The 14,351-nt window shown below is 40.2% G+C and overlaps 1 protein-coding gene across 3 annotated transcripts in view; it reads right to left on the reverse strand.

The window, feature by feature from the left end:
* Positions 1–4,675: 4,675 nt before the first annotated feature.
* Positions 4,676–14,351, reverse strand: part of LOC113143087 (transcription factor COE1-A-like) — a 76,707-nt gene continuing 67,031 nt past the window's right edge. Inside the window, exons 12-17 of one of the 3 annotated variants that reach the window (XM_026328550.1) lie at positions 12,934–12,999; positions 12,674–12,836; positions 12,332–12,514; positions 11,475–11,672; positions 10,347–10,415; positions 4,677–7,937 (exon numbers count right to left, since the gene is read on the reverse strand). In XM_026328550.1, coding sequence (XP_026184335.1) covers positions 10,348–10,415; positions 11,475–11,672; positions 12,332–12,514; positions 12,674–12,836; positions 12,934–12,999 — 678 coding nt within the window. In that variant the 3' untranslated portion in view covers positions 4,677–7,937; position 10,347. The other 2 variants (XM_026328551.1, XM_026328552.1) reach the window with 2 other exon arrangements.

The following is a 14,351-nucleotide window of genomic DNA, read 5'->3' on the forward strand; positions in this document are numbered from 1 at the left end:
AATATGGGAGCAGAGAGCTCAGTTTAAAAAAACAAAAAAGACAGGCTGAGTGCAATAAGTGGTTCAAGTTCTATCTCTGGGGTTTGGTGAAGGGAATTTCGTGCAACACAAGAAATTCAGCAGAATTTGCACAAGCAGATGAGTCGAGATCCAACATGTGCATCTACTTATTACCAACAATATCAACACCAGTAAAACTGTATAATAAATTTAAGGATTTAACTCAGGTGCTCCACCTCATTGCAGAGCCAGGTTTCATGTAGCCTATTATTTATCACCAACAATGCTGACTGATCCACAATGTTCACCAGATGCAGTTACAGTGTTTTCCAGCCCCATTATATTCTCAGCATCCATGTGTGAGTTTGGTTGGTCTCATTGCTCTGTTCTTCCTTCCCTTAACCTGCATCTCTGGATCATGAAATTCACTGAAAAACATCACTACTTATTGTAGTTAAGAAATACCAAAACTGCTTACATATGTTTGTTTTACAACACTTTATTTTGAAACTACCTTTCGATTCCAACCATGAAAATGCACTTTCACCATCATTTGTGGGCAATAAAGCTGCTCTCTCCACTTTTCCTTGTCATGTGTTGCTGTAATATGAAATTAATGGTGATATTCTTGATTTTGAAACTGTTCTGTGAGCACAGCCAAACCCCAAATGAAGACTTACTGTCAGCATGTACAGCCAGTGTAAATAAACCGAATCCAAACTGAAGGATAAGGGAGGGTTAGTGTGTGTGTGTGTGTTTCTTCCTGATAGGGTTAAGTGCAGTGGAAGTGTGATGTGGTGATGGAGGGAGGATGAGAGGGATAAAAGAAGAGAAAAAAAAACCCTGAGAGATCCATTAGCTAATGGATGTCTTCAGCCCTGTCTCATCAGAGTCACAGACATGCTCACTCACACACGCACACAGGCAACAAGGCATCGAACCGATAGGTGAACTGTGCATGTGTACAGTTAGCACTTATACAAATCGACTGCATTCCTCAACTCATAGAAACAAGGACATAAATAATCCCAAACTGAACTCCCAACTCCAAAACAAACAAAAAAAAAAGTGTCCACACTTTCGGTGTGTTTGATCAAATGTTTTTGTGTGTGTGTGTGTGTGTGTGTGTGTGTGTGTGTGTGTGCCTGAGACAAAGTAATTAGTGTCAATAAGACATCTATGCCTCTTCTTTGATTAAGGATAGGAATACGGAAAAAAATACACTTGTTTTCTCTTTCCCACGTATGTACAGCTATCTTTGTGAGGACACAATGACATTATGCTTTTCCTAGCTCCCTAATTTAACCCTAACCATCACAACAAAATACCTAACCCCAACCTAAATCTAAGATGTACCCTGAATCTGAGTCTTAACCCTCAAACAGATGTCTGAAGTGTTAGAAAGTGGGAACCTGCCAAAACATGCTTACTTTCATGATTAAAAACACAAACCAGTCCCCACTGCAAAGCAGCGCGGGCACACACACACGCACGCACACGCACACACTCTTTGTATGACCACATCATTGGCAGTGCTGGCAGCCTTGCTCAACATTAGAGCTGCTGGAGACAGAAACAGCTTAATGTGACAGAAGAAATAAAAGAAAAAACTTAAATAATGAAACAAAAACCCTCCTCTGTCTGAGTTTTACAACATATTGTGTAACAGTTTGACCCAAAAGGACCTCCTCAGCTGTATGACTTTACTGTAGTGGTGATTAACATTTGGACAGTAGAGGGTTCAGCTACTTCAATGTATAGTTTGGTTGTTTTGTTCCCACTATTGTTTTGCTGTTTATACCACCTGCATTTAGTCTATTCAGTTAATGAGTCAGCAATTTAAAGCACCTTGAGCTGCACTAATCTGTATGAAAGTTGATATACAAAATAAGATTTGATCAAAATGACTCTTGACAGAACAGAGGTAGAGCAGGTCGTTCACTATCCAATGGTTCAGTCTCTACGCCACAAGTCATAGTGTCTTTGGGCAAAACAAAGTCCCCTACTTGCTCGTCTGTGTATGAATGTGTGAATGATTGTTGCTCCCAATGGCCAGGACAAGGCAAGGCAGCAGAGCCATTGTATGCATGAATGGGGGAATGGCCAAAATAGTGTAAAGTGCTTTGAGTGCACTCAAGTGAAGAAAATGAATATAACTCCAAGACCATTTCATCTTGCAGGAAACATCAATAAGGACCAAGCAATGCAGTGCACCAATGTTGCAATGATGCAACAATATATTATAGTTGGTGCGAGTGTTGTTGCAGTATTGTTCTGTTTCATTTGGCGGTGGTCTTGTTCGTGGTTGTACTGGGTGTTTGAGTGAAGGTTGATATCAGATCGGTCTGTGTTCAGTGGGCAGACTGGGCCAGGATGTAGCTGAGGTGATGGCGGTAACATCTACCAAAAGATGTGAATGTGAACATAATTCCAGAGTAGCCTTAAATGTGTGTCGTTAGCCTGCTGGTGTGGGTCTGCGCTGGGATGTTTCGAGAGCTGTGTGTAATAACAGAGGTTAAGCCAGCTGCTGGATGGTCAGTGAATCAGTAAATGTTCGGCCAGTACGCTACACTGCAATGTCATGTTTTATAGTTCTCTGTTTCACTGCATTTACTGAAGAGGTTTTCAGTAAATTACAAAAATAACCATTCTGCAAAGCATCAGTTTTAAATTCAATGGGAAACTGTGTCCAAACTTTTGATGGGTACTGTTTGCATTGGTACTAAAATCAGTTTGCAGAGGCTTGAAACATGCTTGACAGAGATAGTCCACCGTGTATGGCATAGGTTTTTGTTTTAGTTATGCTTTTGCTACTTTGTGAATATAGTTATCTAAAATGGACTACAACAACAACAGATGTTAAAGTGTGCTCAGGAGTGTGGGAAGCTCCATGACTTGGATGAACACAGGACCGGCACTAAGTCAGATTAAGAGGTTCTAAATCTGGCTCTGTCTGAGAATCATGAGCATCATGGAGTCTCACTGGTTTGCTTGATAAGGTATTGGAGACAGACTTTACTGCATTTGCCAGCATCAGTAACAAATGTCTATGTAGCCTAATCAGTTTTATGAATGGAAATGAATCTGGATCCATTTACCATCATTCTGCAGTAAAAGTGTGCTCTGTCATTCTCTCCCCAGTCAGTGGAAAGAGGATGAGTTTGTGCAGAGTAGGTGACATAAATCACAGATGATTCATTTGGTGAAATGCTCCTGATCTAAGGGTGAGAGTCAAATGACTTAAGCTTCACTGAAATGTGATAATTTCACTTTCACTTCACAACATAGTTCTATAGAGAAAAGCAGGCTGGCAGGGGAAGTTGACGTAGGTGTGAGAAATCAAAATCTGGCCTGACAAGCAGGAAAAGCACAGGTGAAAGAAATCTTAATGATGCCTCCAAATGTCTGCAGTGAAACAGGAGGAGTGCTGGCAATGCCTGTCAAAGCCCAGCATTGGGTACATTTAAAAGTCAGCTGTTAACTTTAACTGAAAGGTTTAAGTTTTATTTCCTCACAACACAAGGCATGAATTCAGTGCTGTTTGGTGATAAGTGATGAGGGATCATGCACCAAAATCTATCATTTTTGTCAGATCAAATCATAAATGCTAAAGGCCCACACTTCTCACTGACTCACTATTCATTTGACTTTGAACCCTTGTTTATGTCACATTTCACTAAGATTTATTCTTGGTCTTTTCACCCTCATCATGTAGATTAAATTCAATGTGCCTTGTGGGGCTTCTGAATTTTGGATGTAACAACCAAACAAGATCAGCCAAAAAAGAGAAATTACACAAACTACATAACAAAAACAAAAGACTAGCGTCATGTAAGAAACCGAAAAACAGGCCTAAAGACAAGACAAAGGACAGGAGAGCTAAAAGAGTCTGCTTGAGAGCCAGCAGCTTATATAGAAGATACAGGTAGTTGGTCCAGGTGAGATCAATCTGCTTGATGACTCAACTCTGCCCTCCTGGCTGCTGTGGAGAAGGAAAACTGAAAACTGCATGGGTGCCTCTTATTCTCCTAATTGCACCCTTGTTTCCTCACTTGCTGAAATATTTTACATAGCCCATCATCTTGTGTAAAGTAAAACCTTTAAGAAAGCAGCTTAACAACAGACCAGATAGATTTGTCCTTATTGTGGATGTTAGTCCCTAGGATAAAAAGTCTTAACCATCCTATTGATAAATAGACTCTTTAGCCTATTACATGACTGACCTCATGTAAACATGTTTTGATTTGTCATATTCTAAAACCAATCAGTCAATTGGAACGGGGCATTATCATGACAGAAAAGGTAAGAGGCCCCTTGTTGTTTGCTCGACTGGGCTAATAATTTATACCTTGTAATATTAAGTATGGATGGATAAAAGAAAACACACAAAAATGTAGTGACTTCTTTATCCCTCCAAAAGGCAAAAACAACAGGATAAAACCAGCAGCAATTAAACCTCAGGTACTGAACGAAGTAGTGGAGTTAAAGCAGGTGCTTTGAGCTTGATGGTAACAATGAACCAAGCTCCAAGACCAACATAGTGGACTAAGTGTCATTGAAAAATACTAATTAAGAAGGATCAGGCAAACAATTACTCTCTGACCTGGACGCCTGCAACAAGGCAGTCCTTTCCTGTAAACAAATATAGACTCCATCTTGGCTATAGTTAGGAAATAAATTACTGGCTACGCTTCTGCTTTATACTGTTGTTTGTGTGAGAGCGACAAAAGAAAATACGCAAATTTTCACAGAGAAGAAAGAACTTTAATTAAATATAGTGAGAGTCAAAAAGTTATTTTACACTTCAGAGTTCAAAATAATAATAAAAAAAAAAAAATCAACATTATCAACATTACAGTAGTTTCCTCTGTAATCTTTCCCTCCACACTGATACTGCTGATAATGTGTGTGTGAATGATGACCGTCATTGTAAGCCTGAATGCAGACAAGGCATTACAATGTTATTCCTGTTGTTGCTTCATCGTCTTTCCTTACACTAACCCCGGTTTACTCCTTCCTGTACAGGTATTTATATATGTAATATAAAAACATCATTCAGCTTTAAATCGTCACATTTTTCTACCAGAGGAAAAATGATGACATTCACACACACACGCACACTTGCAGGCACTCTCATATGTAGACACGAACAGAAGAGTGGTCTCCAGACCCATGTTTGAGATCAAATAAATAGGTGGCTCATTTTTAAAGGAAAACTGAAGGCAAGGAAAAAGAAGGCAAACAGACAGAGTATTAATAGCACAATCAAAACAAAGTGGTGGAGGGAAATGAACAGAGGAAGGGAGCAGAGAGAGGATAGAAAACCTGACTAAAGCAGAAGAAGTGGCTGCAGGAGAAAGGAGAGGGAAAGAGATTCTTCTTACGTCTCTTTCAGCCTTCATTATTCCATCCTAAAATCCATCACATGGAAGACAAACACAGATAATCATACTGACATATTTATAGTTACTACACCTAGATAATGTGACATATTATGCTAACTTTAACAATAATGATACAAACAACATTGTGACAAAATGAAAAAACACCATCCTGCTTACTTAACTTACAAATGATTTTTTTAAGAATTATACCATGGCTTTTTTAGTTTGATTGAAATTAGCAGTGGAAGTATGGCTTTTAATAACAGACAGTATGATACAAAAACAGCCGTAGTAACATTCAAATCCTTCAACATGAGAGACAACGCAAAAGAGAATATGGGAGTATGTTCCAAGGGTGTGAGCTGTCAAGATTTTGTTCAGGGTTTTGGTTGATTTCTGGCATTGTTCCTATTTATGATGTCTCTGTTGTTGTGATTACTGATTTACTAACAGACCTTCAGTCTAACTCACCGAGGCTGGTGACCTCTGGCTGAAAAGATGTATTTCACTCATTTAGTTTCAACTTAAATACTGAAGGATGGTCTGTATTTTCTTCCACTTCTGAGCAATAACATCCAGACTCATGCTCTAGCAGGTTTTCTGTCCAGTTATTTATCCACATTCACCTTGAATTAGTTTCTGTTTACTGCAAATAATTCAAACCTCAATGACAAAAAATCAACAAAGACGTACTGGAGAGCACTACCTGCCACAGGTCTTAAATGACACCATTATAAGCACTGCTTGTACACAATATGACATTACTGGCTTACTGTCTATGACTGTGACATGAAAAGATGTATTGAACAACAGAGACCCAGGGGCATAAGACTGTTTAGGCATTCATTTCTCAATAAGGACTTTGGCAACATGAATAGAGCATAAATTAATTAAGACTGTTGAACCACACACACTGAGCTGTATGCTCAGACAGCACAACACACCATTAATGGTCACACATTTAAGACATGTTGCTGGCTAGTTGTCCTGCACTGAAAAAATGTCCTTTTTGACATGAAAATTCATATTTGATCTTTAATTCCTAAGAAAATAAGTGCAGATGCAAATATGGTTTAAATACAGTCCCATTGTAAAAAAAACTCTAACCCCAATCCTAGCTGAACTGAAGGGCAATGTACCCTGACAGATAGTTTCAAATTAATTCCTAGTTAGGATTTTAAGACTCAGTTGAAGATTTACTGACATTTCTTGCAGCATGGCATTTAAGATACACCATTGGCTAATTTTCTCACTCTTAATAACATTAAACTGAACCAGATCAGTGGGCAGGTAACAAAAAAAAAAAAAACCAACAAATAAAAACAAATATTTAACAACACAGCAAACCAAAAAAGAACAGTCTTTTAAGACAAAAACATGAGAAATTAAATGTCACACAATAAAATCCATGTCAAAATGGCAGCACTCTTTAAGACGTGTTAGAAGTCACTGCAGCTGTGCCTGACTTTAAGGGCTGATGGATGGACAGAGTTGTTGGGTCAAATAGCCACCTGCTGATGGCACCTAGTACCCATACACAGTTGTGTGGGAAGCAATCTGAATTCATTTATGGCATTTACAGTTAACTGTAACCAAATCTGTCCTGAATTAGTGCTGCAGCAAGTCTAACTTCTCTCTTCAGTCTTGCGTTATTTATTCCTGGTGTGTTAAATAATTGAATTTTTGTTTTCTCTGCACCTTGTGTTGGTTAAAAGAGAGAATGTAGTACACAGGAGCAGCAGTGTGAAGGGACATGAAACAAGCTCAAAGTAAACATTGGGATTTGTTGAATGAGTAAAATTGCAGCATCAGCAGCAGCTAGGAAGCATCCGAGTCCTCCAGCTGATCAATTAAATGCAGAAGTGCTTTAAGTGTTTGTTCTGCTGTGGGTGAATTTGGCAAAAAGAAGTGAAAGGTTGTGTCTGATTTGACTTGTGTTGTGGCTGGATTAGACCCTGTGTCAATCCTGCAGCCTCTTCATCATCTTTCTTTACTCATCATCACCACCACGATCATCAGGTATTCTTCACATTATATTCCTTCATTAATATCCGAACTTCATAAATAAAAAATCCCTCATGTAGGATACAGTTAGAAGATGATTATCACACATTAATTGTTGCATGAACAGAAAAACAGTCACTCAAGGAAGTGGATTCTCTCCAAAATAAATACACTTCCTGTGTCCATGGAGAGTTACAATGTAGGTGTGGCCGTTCTCCTATAAAAGCATCAAGGTGTACAAAGTCTAAACAACTGAGTTCCTTGCAAAGAGTGTTTTTTTTAAATTTTGTTCTTCATGTGTTTTCTTGAGTTGTTCTGTGTTAGAAAGGGCCTGAGTTGGGTTTGTTCCTTCAGATCGGGACATGCTTCCATGCCTGACCGGAGTGTGACTCGCACCGAATTCCTCTGCCAGGATCGGGTGAGTGTGCTTGGTTCCTCTTGCACGCCGTCACACGCACGCATACACACACACACACACACACACACGCACACACACAGAGTCATGTACTCAACACCTTTACATGGGTGGAACAATCATTCCAGGGATTGCTGTTGGGTGGGAGATAAAGAAACAAAACGCAGGGAGAAGGGAGATGAAAAAAAGACAAGAAACTTTTAAAACACAGCCAAATATTTTCATCATCATAAAAAATTCCCTTGTAAATACATCAATATGTTTTCCCATCTGTGCAGCTGTGTGACTGCAGCGACATTTAAAACATCAATAGACAAATAAATCAGTAAAATCGAGCGGGGACACATCATCTGACTTGGCTCGATGCTGCTCACACACAAACAAGCACATTTAATTCTGTGTGGGAACAGTTGGCGTGTTTTACTGTTTGTATGTGTGCCTGACAGATTGCATCATGGTGTGTGTTGTATTTAAACTCAAGGGATGGGTGTCAACATGTGAGAAGCTGAGCCCGACCAACACAGATACACACTTGTACTTCTAGCTTTGGGAGGACACTCCCAAATGTATTTCCTAGCCCCTTATCCAGACTTTAACCACTACAACTAAATACCTAAACTTAACCCTGGCCCCAAAGTACCATTGGCACAATGTGTCATGGAGACTAAATGACTTGCAATGGCCAGTGCAAATCAAACAGAGCAGGGAGAGTCATCAAGATAGAAGTATTTCACCTAACCCTACCCCTAACCCCCCGAACCCTAACCCTAACCCATCCAAAATTAATTTGTATCAAACAGAGAAGGAAGAGTCATCAAAATAGAAGTATTTCACCTAACCCTAAGCTCTTTACAACTACCCTGACCAACTAAACCCAAAACAACCCTAACCCTAACCATACACTCACCTTAATTACTACAAACAAATACCTAACCCATCCCTTAAACCCAGTCGAATATCCTCACACAGATTTAAAGTCAAACTGGCCTTCAGAAGGAAGTAAAAATACACACACACACACACACACACACACACACTGCAAACTGCAAGAAAGGATTATATCAGTACCAGTCAAAAGTTTGGACAAACCTTTTGCTTTGTTTATATTATTATCTACATTCTACATTAATATAAAAGACATCAACACTATTAAATAACACATATAGAATTACATAGTGAGCAAAATAATTCATTAGTTCATTTTAGTAATTTTGATGTACGTTTTAGATTCTTCAAAGAAGCTACCCTTTGTTTCAGTTAAACGGTGCTTTGCCGGTGCTCGCCCAGCCTTAAGAGGCAATCACCTGGAATGATTTTCTTGAAAAATGTCCAACATATGCTAAGCACTTGTTGGCTGCTTTTCCTTCACGCTGCAGTCCAAACCATCTCAAATGGGTTTAGGTCTGATGGGTGTGGAGGCCAGGCTATCTGATGCAGCACCACATCACTCTCCTGCTTGCTTAAATGGGCATAACTTAGCCTGGAGGTGAGTCACTGTCCTGTTGAAAAACAGATGACAGCCCCACTCAGCTCAAGCCAGATGGGATGGCATGTTGCTGCAGAATGTTGTGGTAGACACCAGCAGTGTCATCAGCACAGCACAGCACCCTCTGATGGTCTCAAATGCATTAAGTACTTTGAGAAATTTAAAATATGAAACATGTTTTGCTCATTTACACTTATTTTCTCACTACATAATTCTATATGAGATGAGTTATTGCATAGTTTTTATGTCTTCAGTATTGATCTACAGTGTAGAAAAACTACCAAAAACTCCACAAAATATACTATTTCAGCTGAACCTCCAGTTTTTTCTTTTTCTTTTTTGTCTCTGGTGCTCACAAGCGCACACACACTCAAACACACATGCATGCAGGCACACGCACGCACGCACGCACGCACGCACGCACACACACACACACACACACACACACACACACACACACACACACAGGTATACTGAGTAGAAACTGTCAAGAGAGTTGAACAGCTGTCATTGTTGATTGCTCCCTAGTAAGCTACCAGTGTGTGATCATGGAGTGTGTGTCACAGAGGAAATTGTGTGTGTCTGTGTGTGTATGGGTAAGCTGGGTGTGTGTGTTTATTTCAGTTGCGCTTTGAGGCTAATCTTTGAGTTCCCACACCCACTCACATACACACAGACATAGAAACACGAGCGGAAATGCACACACAACAGCACGAAGCCAGTGATGTTGAGAAATAAGTTCTCTGTGCCAAATGTCTTTTTTTTTTCTTGTCTCTGTAAATATCTAGCTTCCTGTTGTTTTCACCAGCCAATAGGAAGAAAGACAGGAGTTACCAGGCAACAGAATGGCTTGATCTGTGCTGGGGGGTGACAGGTGGAGGGAAAAATAAAGAAGACGAAGGATGGAGAGGATGGTAGGAGAAGCTGAAGTAAGGCAAAGATCAGTTAAAAGATCTGAAACGTGACAATTATTCCTTAACTAAATTGGTCAGTTTACCAAAAGTTACAAATGCAGTTTGTTAACAGAGTGAAATGAAGAAAAAGTTGAGGAACATACTTCAGGTGAAGGCCAGGCCTTGTAGAGAGCTGGCTGTTGAGTACTTGCTAGAGTCCACAAATGTTTGATCTGGTAGAGAGGCAGAGAGACAGGTAGGTGAGAGAGAGACAGGGACAGAGAAATGACAGGGGTAGGGTGTATGGTCAGAGGATTGAAAGGAGGAAGGGTTAAAAAAAAACAAGAGAAAAGACAGAAGAGAGAAGAGAGTGAAAAAAAAACTGTTAATCCTTATGGTCAGCAGTAGGCTTTTGGGATTTTAATGTGTGTCCCATCCTCTACCACAGTCAACACTGGTTTTAGTGGGTTATTATCATATATGTAACACACACTGGTATTGTTACATATTTCTTTGTTTTAGTATGAGGACTTGAAACAATTTATATGTATTAGTTTTTTTTAATATCACCACATCATCAGGTTTATATTCCTCTGGACAAATCACATGCTCTCATCTGATGACACATCTCATACAGACCGGAATAATTCATCTGTGCAGTTATTTGAAAACCTGTGGGATTTCATTTCAGTTCATATTTGAATGTTTGATTTAGAGCTAAATGTTACATGAGACTTGGGTGTATCATTTATTAACCACATGGGCAGGTTCATACAGTGGCCAGATGTTTACATAATTTGGATCTAATGCCAGTGCAATCCAGTTCTATTTCTCTCAATTATTCTTTCTCTTATGCTAAATGCTAAAATGACCATGATGAAGTCCTGTATAATGTTTACCATGCTCACCATTTTAGTTTGGCGTGTTAGCATTTTAACATGTATAACTTAAATAAACAGCACATGGGAATGTTTTGGACAAACCAAACTTTTGACATGATGATGACAATGAATAAAAAAGTTAAATCTCAAGTCTCAAAATGCACAAAATGTCATGGTAATTCTTCTACAAGTTATTGAGATAGTTTTATCAGGTGGTGGACTGACTTAAAACCCAACTCTAACACTTATGATCTGATCAGGTACTGTGAGACGAGCAAAGGATGCTGTGAAACACACTAGGGACCATCGGGACATATTCGTTTAAAAAATTCACCAGAGAAGCATCATCTGCTGGGAAAATCCTCCCTCCAAGCATCCTCTGACTGACTGGCTGCTGTCATGGTAAATTACCTTGGAGCCCATTGCCGTTGGCGCTGGTACAGGAGGGTGGAGGGGAGGAGGGGGGCCTGACCACCGGAGCGAAGGCAGACTTCTGCTTAACAGCTGCCGATACCATGTTGGCCGGAGAAAAGGAGAAGACACCAGAAGATGAGGAGCAGTTGGAGGGAAGAGAGGTGGAGGAGGCCATAGTGGGGCTGGATGGAACAACTGTAGGGTTGGGATAAAGAGGAGAAGGGTGGATTAATCATTAGGGCTGGGAATAAAAGGTTTTTAAGGGAACATGTTTCTTCAATTTATTATTTAATCAATTACATAAGAAATATATGCAAGGCAGAAAGTGGTCTACATCTTGTCTTTAAGATTTTATGCCTAAGAAAAATTAAATAAAATTTTCATATGCAATAAATAAAGTGTTGTTTGAGAATGAAATATTCATCAGTCACATACTGTATGGGTATAATGTTTGAATGTCCACATACTTTTGTCGTTGTTGTGTATTTGCCTTAATGAGATGTGACACATGAAGCATCCACTTAAGTCTACTCTTCCCAAGTAAAATGTTCACATCAGTATCGACCTTCATCATCATCATCTGTGAGAAAAACTTCAGCAAACCAATAATCTGATATCTCTATGTCCATTTTTAATTCTCTCTGGCTTTCTCCTAAATGGAAGAGGAAGATGAAGGGGAGAAGGAGGGAGGAGATGGATGAAGGATAAATGGAGCTATGAGCTGTGAGTTGCTTTTGAAGACACAGAGACAGAAAGCCCTATGGGGAAATCTCCATTGGTGAGCAAGAAGGCACAGTTTGTAAGATTTGCATGATACATATGTTTGTTGAGTGAATCAACACATGTATACTAACTAGCATAAGGCGAGTTGGCTGCAGAACCATTGAGGAAAGTGGGCGAGCCTCCCAGGTTGGTCATGCCAGCATTGTTAGTGTAGCCATTCATGGTACTGGTGACTGAGGTGTAGCTGGTCTGCTGAGGCGTGGAGCTGGGCACGTAACTGTGGGGAGACACGCTACTGCTGCTGCGCACAAAACCTGCAGGAGAGGATCAGGATCAGGACAGTTGGACAGAGTTATATGAACAAAGATATTTCATATTTCATAATTACTATGACTGTGAAATGTCACGATAACTGGCTTGACACATTTATTGTCACTAAGAAAAGCTGAGATTACAGTGGTCTTAAATCTTACCCTGATTGACCTGTGATGGTTCAGAGACATTGACAGACAGTTGCCCGGTGAAAGAGTTGACCCCCATCATGCCAGTGTGGGTGGAGCCAGAAAGCTGGGTGTGTCCTCGAGGAACACTGTAGAGAGCTTCTGCAATGTCTGCTGCACGTTTCAGGATGATCTCCTACAGTAACAGGAGAACATGAATGAATAATTACCATACAAATGAGAGCTAATTTTATGCTTTCACACCTTTTCCTCTTTTTATGCAAATGTCTTACCTGGTTATTATGGGGCAAACCATAAAGAGCTTCCACTAGGTCGGCTGCTCTCTTCAGAATAACCTCCTGTTAGAAGGAGGGAGAAGAAAAAGGGAGAATTTACGTTGGCTTGTATACAGAGAACACATGTAAACATAATATCATGGTCTTGGACTCTTGCTTATGCCTTTTTGGCAGTCAGAAATCTGAAAAACTATAAATTCAAATTCACCAATAATTTAGACAAAGCTTTTAGACACACATGCTGGCAGATTGAACATGTAGACACACACACACATAAAAGTAATTTAAAACAACACACGTTATCTCCTCTTCCCCTCCTTCCACACCTTCAGCCAGCATCCATTCCACCCTCTATTTATGATAAACACATTGCTCCTCACTCCTTTTAAAAGCATATTATCTCCTGTCAAGTCAGGTGCTTTTATGCATCTAAATGACATCTTAAAGTGATATTTAAAATATGCTCTGAAGTAAATCTGAAGTGCTCTGTAGGTCCTTCTGCTGTGCATCGTTGTTCAGAGCACAGTGATCCAGTGTGGGCACTTGGGATACTAACGTGATATGCTGCTCCGCTGTCTCTTATGATGGAGGGTGTTTATCAGTGAAGTTGATGCGTTTACTGTCCTCCTAAGTGTTTTTATCTCAGTCTATTCTTCATGCTCTTCTACCTTCTCAGTCTGTTTTCACTTTGTTCTCCAGTGCTCCCATCTTCCACCTATGCCTTCACATTGGGAATTGTCTTTGGGTTCCTCTCCACCCACTAAACCATCTACATTTCTCTTTTTCTCAGTTTGGTCACTGTTTCTCTTCCCACCCTCTCGCTCTCTCCAGTCTGCTCTCACCCCGGGGTCTAAGGTGTCTTGTTTAACAGTTAATGTGTTGTCGTTTCCACAGTGTGAGGCCACCCGGTGACAGAGAGAAAATTACTCTGTGCTTCACAGCATTAACCTGCACCGTGTGACACACACTTATGGTCAGCTGCATGTGTGCTCTCCTGAGCACTGAGTTTGTGCCTGGTGGAACGTATTGCCTCTGCATCAGTGTGTGTGTGTGTGTGTGTGTGTTTCTGAAGATCTCACAAAGCCAGTCAGCAGTTTTAGTGTGTCTGTCTGTGGTGCTAAATTCAATCTTTTACACATTATTATGGCCACACTGGTTGTCTCATTTTCAGACCAATGTGCTGAGCAACTCACCCTCAACAGTCACACACACTCATTCACAGAAACCTGATCCTGCATGTTCGAGAGGTTCCAGTAAGGCAGTAGCTGATAAACAGGAAGGAAAGATGATCCTCTGGTAACATCATCATTATCAGGTCTGCAGGCTTCTGCTACTACATAACTGAGAGCCTCCGACTGCAGGGATCGATGCACTTTGATTACTTTGCCTGTCTTTGTCTTTCATATTTAGACACA

This window comes from Mastacembelus armatus, chromosome 14 (assembly GCF_900324485.2).
Source record: "Mastacembelus armatus chromosome 14, fMasArm1.2, whole genome shotgun sequence".
Lineage (NCBI taxonomy): Eukaryota > Metazoa > Chordata > Actinopteri > Synbranchiformes > Mastacembelidae > Mastacembelus > Mastacembelus armatus.